Raw genomic sequence first — 20,803 nt, forward strand, 5'->3', positions numbered from 1 at the left:
AGCACCCGTCATGATGCTCATGTAAACGCGTTTATAAATCTTTGCGTAGGTCACTTTGATAGGAGAAAAGATCTAGAGGACGTGTTTGCGGTTACGACAATTGAAAATTTTAACATGAATGGTAAATTTTCCTTTAATCTTCAAGTTATGGTTGGTTATTTTTAGAGGAGTGTGTTTAAACCTGATGCTTTTTGTTATCTATTAATCATGTTTTTCTTTGTCTAATACGATCTCCAATTTATTTGTATTGTAGTCCTGTAATATTATGTTGTCATTTCAATGTTATATGTAACATTGCAATTTAAGTGCGAGGTTTTGCATGACACAAAACCAGGTTCAACCCACCATTTTTTCCTTTAAAAATGTCCTGTACCAAGTCAGGAATATGGCCATTGTTATATTATTGTTCGTTTCTCTTTGTGTTACATTTTAACGTTGCGTCGTTTGTTTTCTCTTTTTTTTAGTGTAAATTCACATTGCAATAAGACGTGTCACGGTACTTGTCTATCCAAAAAACATGTATTTGGTTTTGATGTTATATTTGTTATTCTCGTGGGATTTTGTCTGATGCTTGGTCCGTTTCTGTGTGTGTTACATTTTAGTGTTGTGTCGTTGTTCACCTCTTATATTTAATGCGTTGCCCTCGGTTTTAGTTTGTTACCCCGATTTAGTTTTTTTGTTCATGGATATATGAGTTTGAACAGCGGTATACTACTGTTGCCTTTATTCAGTTATTGCTTTCTCTAAAACCGCTGTTAACCGCATCTCGTTGGAATAGCAAATAATGGGAGTAGCGTAAACTGGTGCTCTAGCTTCCACATCAGAAGTTGTTATGAGCAGTCTGACTCTACCTCCTTCCAAGATTAAATAGTGATAGTCATGGAGTACAATTTTTCATCTCCAATCCCACCCTCCCATGTGTCATAGCCCATCAATGTTACATATTATATATAGTCACGCCCTACCGATTTACTGAATTAAATACGTTTATTCGTAAAAAATATGCTTTATATAAATAACATAGCAATTTAACAACATAACCATCGAATATAAATCTAATTTAAAGTTATCTCTCGCTATATATAAACACTTTCACTTTAGTGACCATGTCCAATCTGTCTTTTACACTGCCCTTTACGGTAAAGGGAACGACACGCTCGTTGGAACCGGAAGTCTGTAAACCCATAAACCATTGGATTAACAACGTTGTTTATAAGATAAAGTCTGAGACCAATTTCATACATTGCCAATTTCACTCCCTCTAAATTGTCTTTGAGACTTGTATCTAAACTGACAGTTATACACAAGCAAAAGTATGGTGCATGCACAATAACAAAGATGGCTGCGATAATTATCAACGTCCTTGTAGTTCTTTCCAAATGTATCTGACTCTCTGGATTATTATGATGAACATGTAAATGAACATCGTTCGTGGATTCCGACATTCGGGTAAGATTGTTTGCTAGAGACGATATAGCCGGTTGTTCCAAAACACAATTCTTTTGTCTGTTTCGAATTGTTCTGACAATTGACGTATAAGCGAAAACAAGAACAAAAGTTGAAACCATGTAGGCTATACCTACAGCAGCAAAATAAATAATAACAAGTCCTGTTTCATAGTTTTCGTCGTCCATCTCACAAGCAATCAAAGTATGATTACCTATTCTAACAATATGATTGCCATTTGTAAAAACCCCTGGAATGGCTAAAACTAATGCTATCGCGGCTGCAATTAATGAACAAATATTTGAAATTTTGGTTGACATCCGCCATCCTGACAGGGATGTGCAAATCCGTATATAACGTTCTACGGCTATTATTACGAGTAAAAGAATGGACAAATAATTGAGAAAGTAAACGAAATATCGATATGTTTTACATACACCTTCAGAATAAAATCCGAATGGCTTCAATAAATATAAAATTTCTAACGGCATATGCGTCACACAAACCAACAAATCCACACACGCCAATGTTCTTACGAAGACCCTGTACGTTGACTGTCTGAAGAATTTGGTGAAGATAAACAAGACATTAGCATTCCCAAACACTCCGATTGCAATTAGAATGGCAATGTAGACTACAGATGGCATCCGCTGGGTAATAATTTCTGATATTTCATTTTCTACTGTGTTTTCATCTGATTTCTTCTAAAACAAATATTAAACCATTTAGAATACATGTTCTATACCCTGAATGCAAAATAGAATATAACCCGCGCCGATATATACAAATCAGTAAAAACCTTTCAAACACCACCCTCCTGAAAAGGAATATTATTCCCCGAAAAAACATGAAACAAAACAGAAAAGAAATAAAACAATAAATAAACCCAAATATAATACGAAACAAAGTCTTTATACAATTGTTTTTACTTTTTATGCAATTTAAGATAATAGTTGAATTGAATATTGCCAAAATATTAATTTTTAGCTTATTTATTTTAAACATACCTTGGTAAAAACAGATTCCATCTTCTTTCTGCGAACCTTTTGTATTTTTAACACATTGTTGTCGCTTTGTTATTGTACGCTTACTTGGTCAAAATGGATTAAAAAAAAACGTTCAGAACAGATAAAATACGAATTGACCAATAAACCTAGTAATTCTAATAAAAGACAACAAGAGGTAACTATACAATAATACATGACTTATTCAACTTCAGTAGTACTTAAGATGAGAATGGGAACAGTTTTATACTGGCTTGTTTGGACAACTGTTTCCAAATCCAAGTCACTAATTATCTGTCATCGAATAGTTTACTCAGATGGGGCTACATTATTAAAACACACTTCTTATCTGGTAAACTGTCAACTTAATCAAAACTTATTGGTTAATTTATCTTGAGATTTCTCGGTTAATGATAAAAACGGTACACTTTATACTGCACCAGATGTGCATTTCGACAATGCATGTTTGTTCAGTAGTGCTTGCAGCAAAACAATTATAAAAGAATGGGGAAATCTTCTTATTTTGCTTTTGAATAACAAACTCATGGTTTTTTTATAACAGTCCTCCCAGGGGAGTACTACTATTTTATGTACATGCACGATTTGAGAACAACAAATGTGGGGAAACTTTTTGAAACATAAAGGGTATTTATCAATAGATACCAGGCTTTTTTTTTTAATTACAAACATCAGACGCGCGTTTTGTCTTGATAATACTCACAAGTGATGCCCAGATCTAAATAGATAAAAAGCCAAACAAATATACAAGTTGAAGAGCATTGATGACCCAAAAATTCCAAAAGTTTATGCCAGATATGGCTAAGGTTATATATGCCTGGGATAAGAAAATCCTTATTATTTCGAGTAATTCATACTTTTGCAAACAGTAAATTTATAGAAATGACCATATAATTGATAATTATGTCAACACCGAAATGCTGACTCCTGGGCTGGTTATTCAATTAAGAAAAAAAAGATTTCCGGTTGAAATGTGAAAAAAATAAATAAATCGATGAATAAAACAAATATAAGAGAAACATTTGTTTTTCTCCAAAAATTGCTTATAAAACATATAAGCAAGAAACCAATACTTACATCCTTGCTGTTGTGAAAAGAATTATTCGATTTTCAATAATATCCAATCTTAAAGTTCTCATATAATTAACATACTTGCACATAAGTAATTTACTATGCAATATCACAGACTTTTTATTTATTTTCATACTTACATTTATTGATACGAGTTCTGTTGTCTCTATATTAATAGCAATGCTTTTCCAGTTTCCTCTGTTATTGCATTATGTTATACTATAGATTTGAAAAACGAAACTGCCAATAGTTGTTAAATAATTCAACCACTAGCAATCTATGTTTGCAATTTTAATACTTGAATAAAGTTTATGTTTCCAAAATGTTGGAGGGTGTACGCTACTTCTTTTAAACCTTCAGATCGTTCATGCGCTAACGCTCGCATACCGTTATGAGACATTGTAGCTCAATGTTTACGTAAAACAAAACAATACAACCAGAGTTGGTAGACCGTTATGGAATAACCGTTTTACAGATGATATTGGATATGTTTCTTATATCGTAGCTATAATCCACTTCACCTTTCCCCCACGAATGTGACCTACCGAATTAGAATATTTACCGGTGTTTTTGTAATAACATTAGCAACACGATGGGTGCCAGATGTGGAGCAGGATCTGTATATCCTTCAGGAGCACCTGACACCTCCATATTTTGGTGGGATTCGTGTTGCTTAGTTTTTATTTTTCAATTGTGTGTCTTGTGTAATTTTATTTGTCTGTTTGTCTTTTTATTTTCAACCATTGTGTTGTCAGTTTATTCTCGATCTATGAGTTTGACTATCTCTCTGGTATCTTTCGCCCCTCTTTTGTAAGACATGTTAAATGTAAATGCTCCCGAATTCTGATGACGAAGCCAATTTCAAAGAAAAAAAACCCGCACAAATTCAATCATTTTGAAATCCTAAATTTTGGTCAATTGTAAATTTGTATTGAATGAAGTGATCACTTAATACATTTCGTGCGTCCGAAGGGTTTTCCTGATTTAGCTGACACCAAGAACGCTTAAATATAAAGATTTGATCATTCGGAAATAGAATTTTCATATTTAAAAAAAAATGTGACTTCGTCCATCGGATATTAAAGAAATACTTTATTTTTTTTTTTCAAAACAAATAGCTGTTTGTGTGAACGAAGCTTGATAAATGAGCCCGAACTCAGAAATTGTGATGACATCCTTCGTGGGGAGTTTGGTATCATTGAATATCTTCCAAAGTTTTATCTTAACAAGATTTTGACACAATAAAATTAAACATTTAAAATCAGGTTCAATCTTCCATTTTCTTCATAAGAACCAATTCAGGAATATTACAGTTGTTATCCATTCGATTGATGTGTTGTGCTTTTGATTTTACCGTTCGATTAGGGGCTTTCCTCGAATGTCAGTATTTTTCTGAATTAACTTTTTTTTAAAAGTTTGATAGATTAATGCAGTATTTTTGTGCTCTAATTTATGTTTCTGCTTCCAGATATTTACGAGCTGTATGAACACCAGTTTTTATCATAAATTAAGGTAAACTGTGTATTGACACTAAATACTCACACGATTTACCAACGATAGCTTTCTTGTCCTAATAATTTTTCATTTGTACGTATGATGCAAGTATTCAAAACCCATTTGTTAAGGAAGCTGGCTTGTCATGTTTTGGATTTTTTTGTCATATTTTCGGAATCCTCTGGTTTTATCGATTTGAATGCCTTAAACAAATTTGCACAGCGACCCCTATTTTTCTTTTTGTTAATCTTGTTTACGTATATTGATAAGCCATCTGTAAGAGTCTTGTAGAATTTAATTTATTTTAACAGTTTTTGATTCCTTCAACTTGTCAAAGCTATGAAAAGTGAAGAGAGAAAATTTTCCGCCAAAATTTCAATGGCTAATATCTCGAAAACAAGCAAGGTGACCTATATATTTTTTTTGCTCTTTCGATTTCTTTATTTATCCCTTATCAATACAAACTAGTGTTTTGAAAAGTTAATTATTTTGAAACTGAGAAACGAACTCCCTTAAGAATATATAGACAATTATCAGACACATATTCATCCTAGTGTTTCACATTTTTTTCTGTCAATCCGACCGGTTTTTTGGTCCTATGTTAAATTAAAGAAATAATACAATGTGCTACACAAAAACTGCCCACAATATAAACAAACAAAAAATCAAATGTGTCAAAATCTGGCCATCGTTTTGATTTTTAGAATTCCATGTAATGCACAAATAAAAACAAGATAGACGGTTTCTCTTATTTTTATTTTGATCAGTGAAATACTTTCGTCAGTGTTGTTTTAATCAATATTTCATCCATCGCACGCTTCTACAAGAGAGTCTTCAGAAAGACCGTAAAACTGTTTATTAATCGCCTATTGATAATAATTACATGTAAGTTAAAATAAAACTTGAGGAACTTTAGGATATTTCTAAATCTCAATATTCCTCTGAAATTAGTTTCATCAAAATTTATAATTTTTAATCCTGAATATAAGCGTTCCACATGTGAAGTTGAAAAATCATCTACCTCTTCTTAATTTCATATGAGTTAGAGCTCCTGCAGACACTTGTCAAAAATAAGAAGACCAAAGAAGGCATATTATTTCATTCCACATTCAGATATATTAATAATGTTCTTTCTATTAACAATCCAACCTTTTCCAGTTTGGGTTCCATTAATATACGCTAGAACTAGAAGTAAAAGAAACAACATACACGGCTTCCTCTATCTCATTTTTCACCGGATTTTTGTGACAAAAATCTCGGTTATTGATTTGGAGATGTACGGCGGGCGGGAGGGTGTTCGGGCGGACAGGCGGCAATCAAATGTTGTCCGTGCATTAACTCATGAACCGTTCAACCAAAGCTTTTTAAATTTTAATATGTTGTTACTGACAACTAATTGAAGGTCAAGTTTTTACCGTTCAGGAGTTATGGTTCTTGAAAGAATGAAAAATGGAGTTGCTAGTCGTGTCAGTGCATTTTTGCATGAACTGTTCTACCAAAGCTTCCCAAATTTTAATATGTTGTTACTGATGACAAAATAGAGGTCAAGTTCAATAATGACGATTTTGACTTTTACCGTTCAGGAGTTATGGTTCTTGAAAGATTGTAAAATGGCGTTTCCATTCAAGTTGTTGCATTATTACTCATGAACCGTTCAATCTAAGCTTTTCAAATTTTAATATGTTGATATTGACGACAAAATGGAGGTCAAATTTGATATTGACGATTTTCACTTTCACCATTCATCAGTAATGGTTCTTGTGATATTGCCAGGACACAAATAAATGTTAATAAATCCGGTTTGCTGTCGTTGTGACAGCCTCTTGTTAGACTCGAATTGACATAAGCTATCTTTTCAGTATTGGAATTGACAAACAAAACGATTTTAATTTTGAAATAATTAGTTTTCCTCTCACCAGTAGTAAAATATTGATTTCACCTGCATATGGGACATTCATTTCACAATTCTTTGGTATTCAAGAGCTTGCAACTGCTACTCATAACGTTAACAGTCTCTGAGGCAAAAGTTGATGAACCAGGGTTATAACATTTCTAAAAAAAAGTATATCTTAGGGAGATACTAAGACCTTGTTGATAAACATTCCGTATCAACGTCACAAATAATACACGATGGTCTTGAAGTATACCTTCTTGGTACTGATGTTGTTTATCATCTTACTAGCATATTCTAGTGTTCTTTTATTTGTCTGAATATAATATTACTCTTACTGTTATGTCTATTTTTGGTGATGTTAATTTGACGTGACTCTGTCGGTACTTATACATCTCGTCATTGTGTTATTTAGCTATGGTATGTTTTTGTGTTCTTATCTCTAGTTTTGGCTGGTGTGCTTTTATAAAAAAACGTTTTATAGTGATAAACATTTTTACACTATTTTTACTGTTGTGTCCCTATTACCGACACTTTTTTGCTTATATCTGCTTGTTTTGTACACACATTGTTGTCAGTATAATTAAATTTAATGCGACTAACATACAATTGAGAGGTTTAGCTAGCTATACAACCAGATTTAATCTACCATTTTCAATCCAGAAAAATGCCTTGAACTAGTCAGGAATATGACAGTTATTATCCATTCGTTTGATGTGTTTGAGCTTTTGATTTTGTCATTTGTATTGTTTGTTCGTTATTTTCTATTTTTTACTGTTTTACTGAAATTCCGAAAGAGAATTCTGAAAATATATAATTTATTGTATTTTTTTAAAAACTTTAATAGATGAATTATGATATTGAAGAATTGGCGTGAACAATTCCCTTTTTACAATTGCAATTCTGATAAATATAACGACCAGCACGTTGAAATCTAGTGTCTGTCAACCCATAAACTATTGGATTAACTACGTTGTTTACCATGTATAATCTCATTCCTATTTGATAGAATGAAAGTTTAGGGTTCTTCAAGTTCGCTGAAATTGACGAGTCCAGGCCAACGACGAAAGACAATATCACAAATGGCGCATGTGCTAATACGAACGTAACTGTTATGATAAATAGAGTTTTAGTTGTTCGCACGGAAGCTCTTTTGGCTTGAATGATTTCTTGATCAAAAGAAGTCTCTTGTTCATTGTTTTGGTCTGATGACCGTCTAATATTGGTCACGATTGTAGATAAATGTATGGAAGGCTGTCCTCGAAACAAATTATTTTGTCTCTGAAAAATCGTTTTAATGATCGAACTATATGCAAACGTTAGAAAAACGGTGACTGAAACATACATTAATCCAACAATAGAAAAATATATCACAAAGCTGACAGTTTCATATTGGTCCTCGTGATCAACACCACAAGCTATCAATGTGACGTTTTCAACTACTATCACGTGATTTCCATTTGTAAAGATTCGAGGTAAAGCGGCTACAGCTGAAATCAAAATACCCAAAACTGACAGTTTATCGGAAAGTTTTGCTGATATCTGCCACTTCGACAAAGGTTTACAAATTTTCAAATAACGTTCAATTGCAATTAAAACTATTAATACAATTGATAAATAATTCAAACAATAATCGAAATAACGATAAGTCTTGCAAGCAGCTTCGTTGTAAAACCATGTGAGTTTTAAAAGGTACATGATCTCAAGAGGCATGTGTGTTATGCAAACCATCAAATCCACAAAGGACAAGCTGCGAACAAATACTCTATACGTTGATTCTTTGTAGAACTTTGTAAATATAAACAAAGCAGTGGAATTACCTATAACACCGGTAATAATAAGAACAAGTATGTAGATAACTGTTGGTATTTGTTGATTCATGTCTGCCGCTTTAATCGAACTATAATTATTGTATATCAGTTGTTCCTGAAAAGATAAAAGCAGATATAAAACATGGTGAAGTTGGTATTAAATATTTTTTGTTAGAACCAGTATGAAATACTTTTTTCACATATAAATATCAATTGTTTTCCACATTATGCCCGAAAAACAAATGATGACTTATCATCCAGTAACTCTAACGAATATGATTTTAAATTAACTTTAGGTTTGATATCAACATAAAAAAGACATGAACTCATGCATGCAGAAAAACTGTCAAATGGTCCCTTTGTCCAAAATTTCAGTAAAAAAAAATAAACGATTATACTATTATTGATCTTTACAAGGTGCTTATTTAAATATCTTATTTTTTTTAGAATTTCTGAATTCATACTTGTGTTTTATATTTTTTGAAATTTTTAACAAAATTACAAAAGTCTATGGAAACTTTGCATATCAATAGATACATTATAGGAAAATTTGCGAAGAATTGTATCAAATAGATATAGGAAGATATGGTGTGAGTGCCAATGAGACAACTCTCTATCCAAATAACAATTTATAAAAGTAAACCATTATATGTCAATGTACGGCCTTCAACACGGAGCCTTGGCTCACACCGAACAAAAAGCTATAAAGGACCCAAAAAATACTAGTGTTAAACCATTCAAACGGGAAAACCAACGGTCTAAAAGTCCATTTTTGGTTACATTTTGGGGATTTGGCCTAGATATTTTTTATTAAATCATCTTCTACATACATCAATGAAAGCTGAATAAAATATATTGTTAACAGACTATATACTGATGTCTTAGTTTTACATCGTCATCATTATGAAAGATAATCTAGATCAGCCCCTCTTGCTGCACTGAAATCTCAACTTAAAATGTATAATACCATGCACATTTATAAAGAATACATTGAATAAATCATACCTGATGCATTTTGATATTTTGAATGGTGACCATATACTCTTCCTCCATAGTTATGTATTCATCGGATGTGAATTCCATTCAATACCTGTTCGTGAAACCCAGATTTGATTAAAGTCAGGTCATTATTGTTTTGCTAGTTATGTCTTATGGTTTAGATAAATTGCAATCCCCTCCCACTATAACTATGCATAAATGATCACAAAATTACTAGTTGAAGGTCAAGTTAATATTATCTTATGGTTCTTATCTTTATCAGTCACCTGTTCGAATAAAGTTTTAATTAGTTGGTGATTGATGACAGCTGTATTGACATGATTTTTGTGTCATGTCATTAAAGCACCTTCTGTGTCATGACATTGTTATCATTATTAGACTTAACTTGATAATTAAGCAGGACAAGTACTTTATTTGAATTAAAAGTTCACTGAACTCGTATCGTACACTTTATTTAATGACCATTATTAACACTTATTTGTGAATATTCATACGCCAAATGGTTTATCAATAAATGAAATAGTCACATCGGTTGGGATGAATTACTCAGGGAAATAAAACCGTGTCGACATCGCATTTAAGCAAATATCGAATGCGTAGTAAGAGATATAGTTCCTTAAAGAGGGGCGAAAGATACAAGAGAAACAGTCAACGTCATAAATCGAAAACAAACTGACAACGCTATGGCTTAAAATGACAAATAATAGTACACAAGAAACAACATAAGAAAACTAAAGACTGAGCAACAAAAAATTGAAGTGATCTCAGGTGCTCCTGGAAGGATAGGTAGATCCTGCTCCACATGTGGCACTCTTTTTCTATTTTAATATTATTGAAAGGCCCATTGTCAATGTAATAAAAAGAAGTAATCAAAGGATTAAAATATCGAAAAGAAAATTACTCGTGACCGCACAACACTGATAATTGACTCATGCTCTACCTCAAACATGTACGAGCATTCTGGAATTAATGTGTTATTATGTTACTCGTTGAATATTTTTTGAATATGGCCAGATGAAGGACGCCTCCGGGTGCGGGAATTTCTCGCTACATTGAAGACCTGTTGGTGACCTTCTGCTGTTGTTTTTTTATTTGGTCGGGTTGTTGTCTCTTTGACACATTCCCCATTTCCATTCTCAATTTTATTTATATTGAAATTTTTCTTATTCCATAAATAACACTTGATTGATGCTATGTTTTATCATCTTCAAACTGCAAAGAAAGATACAGTTAAGATATGAAGTGAATGTTGGAAATATCAACAATAATTTGAGAATTTCACAATTTAATTTTCATGAAAATATTCAATTTTAATATATTCAATTTTTATGTATAATGGTTAAAGATAATATGTTCATAGTCATACAATTTTGTGTTTTTTTTCTTTTCTTATGCTGTTTATTTTACATGTATTAGTCATTTTGTGAGCCCAGCCATGAAAAACGATTCTCAGTTTGTTCTTATATTGATCTACGACTATCGGGGCTCTTGAACAAGTTAAAGCCACCCGAGTCATATTTGGAGATACCTGTCCCAAGGGACCTGTAATCATGTGGTATTCTTCTGTCATGACTGTTTTTTGTTCAATATTGGAGTAATTATTAAGTCATTCGTTTTATCATTTAAATTGATTCACATATTTGACAGCTTAATATAAGCATTACTATCTTTTGGTTTTTGTTACTGCGCTGTGTCATCGACAGTCATATCACATCTTCGTGTTTTTGTGAATTAATAATTCAATTCGATTGTAATCCAATTCTACAAACCTGAACTAATGAGAAGTTGTGGTTTAAGATCAGCCTGCAATGTTTAAATCACGAAACAACCGAGATCTTCGTTTGATGTACGTTTTGTCTAAATAGCTCTAGTTCATAAATTCTATATCTATTATTTTTTCTGTCTTTCTTGCTGGTGGACGTTTCGTTCCTGATGGTATCACCAGCCCAGTAGTCAACACTTCGGTCCTAACCTGAATATCAATAATGTAGTCATTTTTATAAAGTTCCTTTTTACAAAACTTTGAATTTTTCGAAAAACTCAGGATTTTTTTATCCCAGGCATAGATGACCTTAGCCGTATTTGGCACAACTTTTTGGAATTTTGGATCCTCAATGCTCTTCAACTTTGTACTTGTTTGGCTTTAAACATATTTTGATATGAGCATCATTGATGAGTCTTATGTAGACGAAACGCGCGTTAGGCGTACTAAACTATAATCCTGGTACCTTTGATAACTATTTACACCACTGGGTCCATGCTACTGCTGGTGGACGTTTCGTCCCCGAGGGTATTTGATAACTATTCAACCTATGGTTTCTATTGTTCTCATGGGATCTCTGAACTGTTGTCTTTCAATTTCTTATTGTTTGTCTGATGAGTAAATAGTGTGCTATGATTGAAGGCATCTCAATACTCGTTTTTACTTTTGTTAGTGTTGTTGTCATTTTACTTGTTATCATTCTTTTATTTAGACTAGAATCAATTCGTAAAATAAATCGTGCTAATATTTAGCATGATAATCAAATAACCAATTTTATATCTTGCATGCCTTATTCAAATGATCGCATTTACTTTTTCTAAAATTATCTGATTTCAATTCAAAGATCATATTTTGTTTCCAAAATAAAAAAAAAACCCAGCACAATAGATAATTACAATATGCATGCATGGTTTTAAAGAAGGAAAAATAATGTGGGAAGTATGGTTTATATTAAAGATAAGGTAATTTTGAAATAGAGTTGACTTTATCGTATCACACTAACTACTTACATTTATCTGTTCCTTTGTTGATAAGGACAATATTAGACACAACTATGTCTAAGTTTTTGGTTTTCCTTGTTCTAATTTCAATTATAACCTTATGCCATGCAGAAAATACTGCAAAAGAAATTTCTGAAATTTTTCGCCGTCTTGGTGAGTAAACTTAATCTGTTTAGTGGATATTAAACTCTTAATATTTGACTTTCGAAATATAAAATCTAATAATTTGATGATAAATGCCACCTGGCGTCAAGTGGTATAATAAATGCATTTTCAGGACGGGGACATATCAATGTACTGTCAACATTTTACCCTGCTAATAACGATGCAAGTTGCTGTCACATGTATTGGATAGACTTCCTGGACGAATAGTCAAATCTTTTGTAAAAAAACGACAAAGTTAAGTCAAATGTTTTTTTTCTTCTTGTAGAACATGTTGAAAGCAAGGTAAATACCCTTGAAGCAGAAAATGAACATCTGAGAAATGAAAATGTACACATCAAGCGCATTTTAAAGGAATATATTCTGTTACATGACCGGACAGATGGAGTTAGAGATAATAATGTTAATTTCCTTTCTTCAAATGACCATTCAAATCATACCATATTTAGTAAGGAAAATGCTACAAAAGAGGAGACCAGTACTTATTTTAGAACACAATTCGCCTTCAAGGAGACCAAGAGAGCTTCAATCATCAAGCGATTGCTATTAGATAGTAAGTTTTAATGAGAAATTTATTCAAATAAAGTAAACAAATTCATAGGAACGTCAATTAAAGTCATTGAATAAACTATGTTCACAAAATCATATTTTCAATCAGTAAAATGATAAATATAGAGAGAAAAAGTATCTTGTAAAATAGTTCAAAAGTCGATAGAAACATATCGTCGCTGGGCTTCTAAAATGTTGTATATGCATTTTTTTGGCTAAAAATACTTCTTGACACCAATGGTCTGGGCGGGAGGAAATCTTTGATATTAAAAAAATAGCATACAGTTAGACCAATCAAAATGTGTGAAAAAAGACATATTAAAAAATTGTTTGTGAGGAAAACAATTCTTGAAAAATTTGTAATTTATAACATTTTAGAAGCCCAGCGACGATATGACTTTCTTACAAACAGTGTTTACTTTCAAAAAGGTTGTAGGAAAGGTTATTACTAAAAGAAGCATTCAATTACATTTTTCGGTATGATAATGACAACACAATTACTATCAAGTGTTACTTTTATTTAACGAGCGTCACTAATGAGTCTTTTGTAGACGAAACGCGCGTCTGGCCTATATACAAATTTTAGTCCTGGTATCTATGATGAGTTTATTTACCTGTGCACTTTAGTGTGGAAATAAAACATTAGTAAAGGTCAATTTCACAACGACGCGAGATTGCTGTAAGCCAATCAAAATAACGTATAACAATTAAACATTCATCTTACGTAACTTTATGATAATTAAGTTTATTTTGAAAATCATTACAATACTTGCATTTAAAGATTATTATTTTTTATTTCCTCAGCACCCACATCGACAACACCACCGATGAAAGTCGCCTTTGCAGCTGGCCTCTCAACGACTATTAACAGTCTAGGATCACACCAAGCTATCGAATATGATGAAGTTATTACGAATGAAGGAAACGCATATGACGCCCGCCATGGACACTTCATCGCTCCAATGAAAGGGATGTATTTAATATCAGCTACTATTACAGCAGCAACAGGAAAGTACGTTGCACTTGAGTTAGTAAAGAATGGACAGAGAACTGCTGTCATGTTTGCTGATTCTCGATCAGCTAGTCATTATTCGTCACAAAGTAGAACATTGCCATACGTTCTAGAGCAGGGTGATATGGTTTGGTTACGTACGTACCCTGGTTATAGTAGCCATGAACTTGAAGGATCAACACACTCATTTTATAATTGTTTTGCAGCTGTTCTTCTTTTCTTAATGTGATTTGAAAAGAAATAATAATAAATTATTCATTATATAATTAGTATGATTACGGAACAATCATGGATACACAATGACTTAAATAGAAAAATCGCAAACGTTGCAATAATAAGTAATATAAATGCCTTCAATTTACTATTGGAAGATGAAATGCGCGTATGGCGTACAAAATGTAAATTCTGGTATCTATATATAAAAAAGAAGATGTGGTATTATTGCCAATGAGACAACTATCCACAAAAGACCAAAATACACAAACATTAACACCTATAGGTAACCCTACGGCCTGCAACAATGAACAAAGCCCATACCGCATAGTCAGCTATAAAAGGCCCCGATAAGACAATGTAAAACAATTCAAACGAGAAACTAACGGCCTTATTTATGTAAAAAAATGAACGAAAAACAAATATGTAACACATAAACAAACGACAACCACTGAATTACAGGCTCTTGACTTGGGACAGGCACATACATAAATAATGTGGCGGGGTTAAACATGTTAGGGATCCCAACCCTCCCCTAACCTGGGACAGTGGTATACCAGTACAACATAAGAACGAACTATAGAAATCAGTTAAAAAGGCTTAACTCATCAGATAGACAAAAATTACAAGTGGACGTGGCCGGGTAATTTATCATAGCTGACGTCAGAATCAACAGTTTTATGACTTCAAAGCCTGATTGTTTAATTGTCACCGACTTAAATGAACAGAAAGACCAGAACCAAAGCTATACAGTCGATACAACAAGTGTACTCTTATCTATAGGTTCTGTAATCAACCACACATGTGTATACATATACACGCTACAGTTTATCTCAATGAATAGGATTTAGATTTAATGTGTTACTGAACGACATTATGTTTGTCGCTCTACCAATTCTGGTACAATGGTTGCTCATTCTTATTGCTCATTGCAAAGCAGAAACTACTGACGACAAAATAGCAGCCATGTTTCGCCGACTCGGTAAGCTTTCTACAATGTAAAATAAGATATATTATGCCATAATAGCGGCTACGATGAATATGTTAAAATAGACACGTGTTGCTAATGCTCGTGGAAAACGAATAGTAGGTTGTACCAACATTAACCATACTTTATAAATGACCTATTATATGATTGAAATTTAACCCCAAAATTACGACCGTGTTGTACCCTCGGTCTAAATTTAAATAAGAGATGATATATGCAAACTTTTGATAAATTATATTTCCGCTGCCGGTAGAAAATGGGATGAGGTGATAAGTTATGACTCTGTCTATCACACTGTCTGTCCGTCACAGGCTCGGTTTCTAAGTGACAATTAATATACATGTACCATTACTTCATAGTTCATGAAATACAGTCGAAGATCTGTTCTTATGATTTTGATATTTACTGTTAAAGATTCATGTCCCTTAGTTACCTTTATTCGGGCGTTAAAAAAGAAGTACTTGATAAAATATTATGCTATCCGAATACAATGTCATAGATTCTACAGTTCCATTTCATTTTTTGATGGTTTTAACATTTACAGTTCATGAGTTATTTCACTTGTTCATCATGGCATTGCAAAGATACAACCACCTTTTTCCAAATGAGAGACACGCAACTTTCAAAAAAAATTTGCCATCAAAAGTGTTGATCCCGATTATAAATGCAATAGCCTTTATTATAAATCGGTCAATTTTTATTTCATCCCTTCTTTCGATAATTATGTTCAGTCTGTTTCAATATTCCGACTACTTTATAACTTGATGGGGAAAAGATATAAGCTGCAATATAAGAATATATCGTCTTATCAAGAAACTTAGAAATATAACTAATTCTAATTACTTCTAAAAATATATATTCCTTATTTTTCTTTTTTTAACATTTTAAACTTTTTATTAGTTATATCGTGAAAAAAAATCCTTACTTTTGAATCGCTCTCAAAAATATATATAAATGAAGGCGGTTCAAAAGGAAGTTTCATCGTGTTAATTTTCGCGCGAAAATCTATAAAAAATATGGGAATTGAAGAAAATCAACATACTGCTAAAGCATTATTAAATAACAATAAAGATAGCTGTTATGAAACATTGTATATAAGCATATTGGAATAACTAAATTATAACACATGTTCAAAACTGTTATATTCATTCACCTTTATAAACTTAATTGACCTAAGATATGAACTTAAAGGACAAATCGAGCATTAAAAAATGTTTTCTGAAAAGTCGGTCGGTCAATCGGAGGAAGAGTGGTAAATACTACAGAACAGTTGGGGTATTTTGCAAGATGCGTCAACTTGACCTTCAAACAGACTACTTAAATATGGATTTTGCAAAGATCGTCAAGAGAACGTTGCACTCTTCCTCCTTTCTGCAAATTAGATTGAACGTCCTGCACAACGGCTGAGTTAATCAAAGGGTTTTGATTGTGTTTGTAATGCTAAAGTTTTGTTTGTTTGGCCTTTTTTTATTTCACCAGGAGGTTTTTTCCTCTCTGAGATTTGGCTTTTATTACTTTTTTCGCATATTCATGTTGTTTAAAACAAAAATATATAATGATGATTTAGCGTTTTAACAAACTTTACAAACTATGTTTATTCTTAAGGGTAAAAATAAAATAAAGAACAGACGCTGATTTAAAGGAATTTAAGCAATGTCATCGTATTGCATAATTTGCTATGTTTGTAGAAGTTGTAGAGAAGAAGGTTGAACAAGTTGAAAAGGAAAATAAAGTACTTAAGAAAGAAAACAAAAGAATAAACGAGAAGCTTGAAACTTGTGGGTGTGCAAACTCCCAAAAGGACATTGGCTTTGAAGAACCTGTTAGAGCAGAGGATGTCCAATACACTAACGAAATTAAATTAAATGGAACAACTAGTCTGAGACCACCATTATCTCCTATCCAAAACGTGAAGACGTTGAATTTTGAAGACCATAAAAGGAATTATAGAAAAAGTTTATCACTTGGAAGTAAGTAAGATCTGAACAATGTTAATTAATACAAAAAATCTAAACTTTTAACTTGCCTGTAAATATTTAGCTTTGTTGTTTTCCGAAAATTTTAATGGTAACACATATTACTCGTTTCTTTGTTTTGGTTCCATAGCACATATTGACTCCCTGATTCCTCCTTAAATTCGAACTGAAAATTATGGATTTTGATGTGCTTTAAAAAAGGTTTCATCATGCTTGCTTTTTTATTTGAAAGTTTTTGTAAAAAGGTGAGACTTTGATGGTAATTCGAAAACTGTTCAAATTCGTTAAATGAGATTTCCATAGACCTTGTCATTTTACTCATATTTAGTAAATACCTCGTCGCATTATAAAATTAGAAAAAGAACAAGATGTTGTATGATTGCTATTGAGACAATTATCCACCGGAAACCAGATGTCGTAAATTAAATAAACTATGCTTAAAATTTAAGAACTATGGAATAGAAAGTGCGCAAAATAAGCTCGCACTATAGATAAAACTATTCATGACCCGAAATGACGAATTTTGAAACTGTTAAGACAAAATAACCAACCTACGACCTGATTTACTTTAATATCAATTAATAGAAAAATAATATGATGGACGACAACCATGTCCTAACATAAATGTGACATGACAGATACGCACACATAATGTTTCGGAGAAAAAAAAATGATAGTGTGCGCACAATACCCAACCTCAATCTCACACAATGATGTGACAGCACAACTAAATGTATGTTCAGTACGTTTATCATTACTCACTCTTGAATATATCAAATACATGAAAACAAATATATTTTGTAACCGGAAATACGAAAAGTATTTAAGGATGTTCGCAGCTTAGTTTCAAAATAAATAACTTTTCATAAAACTAGTATGCATGGATAGAGAATAATTTGAGAAATCAAAAAAGCAAAAAAAATATAGGGGTCAATGTGCTTGTTTTCGAGATATAAGCCATTGGGATTTTGGCGGGAAAACGTTTTCTTTTGATTTTTTCATAGCTTCATCCTTGACTAGTTAAAGTTCTCAAATACTTCTCAAATACTATTAAAAAATAAATAAAATTTTATAAGACTTTTACAAATGACTTATATTTATACATGTAAAAGACTTATAAAAAGATAAATGGGGGTTTATGTGGATTTTGTTTCAGGCATTCAAATGGATAAAACCAGAAGATTCCGAAAATCTGAAAAAAATCCCAAAACATGACAAGCAGAAATCCTTAATAAACTTAATCACCTACAAAATAAAAATTGTAATGTGCAAGTAACAATTATTCCTGGACCAATGCAATGATTTGAAAATTATGATGTCGATAAACACTTTAGAAAATTAATGCACTTCATATTACGTGTCAAAATAACACATATAACAAACGAGAAGCAAAATTTAACTTTTGTCTTTTCAGCATCCTCGACTACCATTACAACTACTACACGTATGGCTTTTTTGGCAGGACTTTCTAAACCTATAACCAGTTTGGGGTCGCACCAAGCTATTAATTACGACTTAGTTTTAACCAATGAAGGACAAGCATACGATTCTCTCCGTGGCCATATGGTTGCCCCTGTAAGAGGTTTATACCTCGTTTCAGCATGTGTATTTGTTGATCCTAATAATTATCTTGCACTTGATTTGTTTAAAAATGGTCAGTTAATTTCAAACTTTTTTCCCGACGGACGAGGTGGTCATTATGATTCGGAAAGTAAAACATTACCTTTAGTTCTGGAGAAAGGAGATATTGTATGGATGCGTACTCATCCCGGTTCTGAAGGTCATGCACTACCTGCGCATGGTGGTTCCTTATACAACTCATTTTCAGGAGTTCTATTGTATGAAATGTAAATTGGAAAGTTAAAATAAAAAGTCAATTTTATACTTCAAACACTTGCTATTTTGATCTAAAACGACCGAGTTTAGAAATAAACGTTCTAAATGCAACATCCTATAAATTCTGACGAATAATTATGGCACGTATATGACTTAATTCTGATCCGTCACATTAAACAAGTAACAATAATTCACTGAAACCGTCTTGCAGGTTTTGTCATATCTTAATCTTAAATCACTTCGAAAATGATTTAAAATTAAAGCAATGCATAGTAAATTGGGAACTGATTTTGGGTTGCCAATAGTGTTGTTATTCTTCAATTTTCATATTAGTGTTCTCGACAAATAACTTTCCACATAATATAAGCAATAAGTAGCTATGTATAACATTTGAATGTCGTTCTAAATAAAAAAAAAAATCGAATATTTGTCCATCTTTTGTTAAAATTTTCTGCAAATGAAAGTTTGCCACTACAAAAGTTATGATTAACCCATGCACTGATTTGGCTTTTGTAATATGAAATGTAACATATAGTATTGGTTTTCATCCAGTTTGATCATTACCTGTCAATATTTTTTTAGGTTCTTTATCACCCACGAAAAAAAACCGGCATTTCTATCTTTAAACAGTATACTGAGGGGAGAAGTTTCTTTAGTAGAGCAGAGAAAATGTGACAGGTTCGACACATGTGTGTTTAACTAATCTTTTTTTTGTTAACATGATGCAATATTAACCCAGGTAGCTGGCAATATGATACAGACCAATAAAAGCAAATGCTATTCTGCAGGGAAAAACAAAAAAAAACATCATTTATTTTCAAAGGGTTAAAAAATATGTGTTGCATAACATATGTGTATGTTTCAATTTTTTCTCATTGGGAATATTTTTTTCTTGTCGCTCCTATGTCCAAAAGTTCAAAAACGAAACTCTTGGTTAAATCCATAGGATTTGGAAAACACACTTTCCAATCAGATATTGTTTACAACATGTATAGAAGGAATAATGGTATGGTACTCATCAAATGAAATGGCAAAAATAAGAAAACGTGGATCCATGATGTAGATTTGACGAAAAAAAGAATATATGTTTTATTATACTTTACCTTGCAATTAGGTGTCTTGTCATACATTAACAGCCAAATATATATGCTAGCCTGCATTTGCATACTAAATAGATATTGCTTTAATGATCAGATCAATGATGGCCTGTTTTTGTTTTACTGATTATGAGTCTTGTATCAACATTCGTGACCTCAGAATGTGTATTGCACTCGCATTCCAATTACGTATGCTCCGTCGGTGAATGTTTCAGTCTACAATTAGCCACCCACTTTCTGCTCATAAACAAATAGTTATCAAATTATAAGGCTTATAATTTAATACGCCAAACGTACTAACCTATGAAAACTCTTCTGAACCTGATCATACGCGTTTTGTCTACATAAGACTCACCAGTAACGCTCAGATCAAAATAGTTATAAAGCCAAACAAGTACAAAGTGGAAGAGCATTGAAGACCTTAAATTCCAAAAATAGTGGTAAATACGGCTGCGGTAATTTCTTTCTTGAAA

The 20,803-nt window shown here is 32.4% G+C and overlaps 2 protein-coding genes across 2 annotated transcripts; both read left to right on the forward strand.

Annotated features, from left to right (window-relative positions):
* The first annotated feature begins 12,492 nt into the window (after positions 1–12,492).
* Positions 12,493–14,449, forward strand: LOC134692392 (complement C1q tumor necrosis factor-related protein 6-like). Its single transcript, XM_063552840.1, has 3 exons — positions 12,493–12,650; positions 12,928–13,212; positions 14,013–14,449. Exons 1-3 carry the CDS (start codon positions 12,551–12,553, stop codon positions 14,447–14,449), a joined length of 822 nt encoding a protein of 273 aa, XP_063408910.1. The 5' UTR covers positions 12,493–12,550.
* Positions 14,450–15,266: 817 nt separating this feature from the next.
* LOC134692393 (uncharacterized) lies at positions 15,267–19,248 on the forward strand. The gene is made up of 3 exons (XM_063552841.1): positions 15,267–15,415; positions 17,110–17,391; positions 18,812–19,248. The coding sequence occupies exons 1-3, from the start codon at positions 15,310–15,312 to the stop codon at positions 19,246–19,248; spliced, it is 825 nt and encodes a 274-aa protein (XP_063408911.1). The 5' UTR covers positions 15,267–15,309.
* Positions 19,249–20,803: the final 1,555 nt, after the last annotated feature.

This window comes from Mytilus trossulus, chromosome 12, assembly GCF_036588685.1.
Source record: "Mytilus trossulus isolate FHL-02 chromosome 12, PNRI_Mtr1.1.1.hap1, whole genome shotgun sequence".
Lineage (NCBI taxonomy): Eukaryota > Metazoa > Mollusca > Bivalvia > Mytilida > Mytilidae > Mytilus > Mytilus trossulus.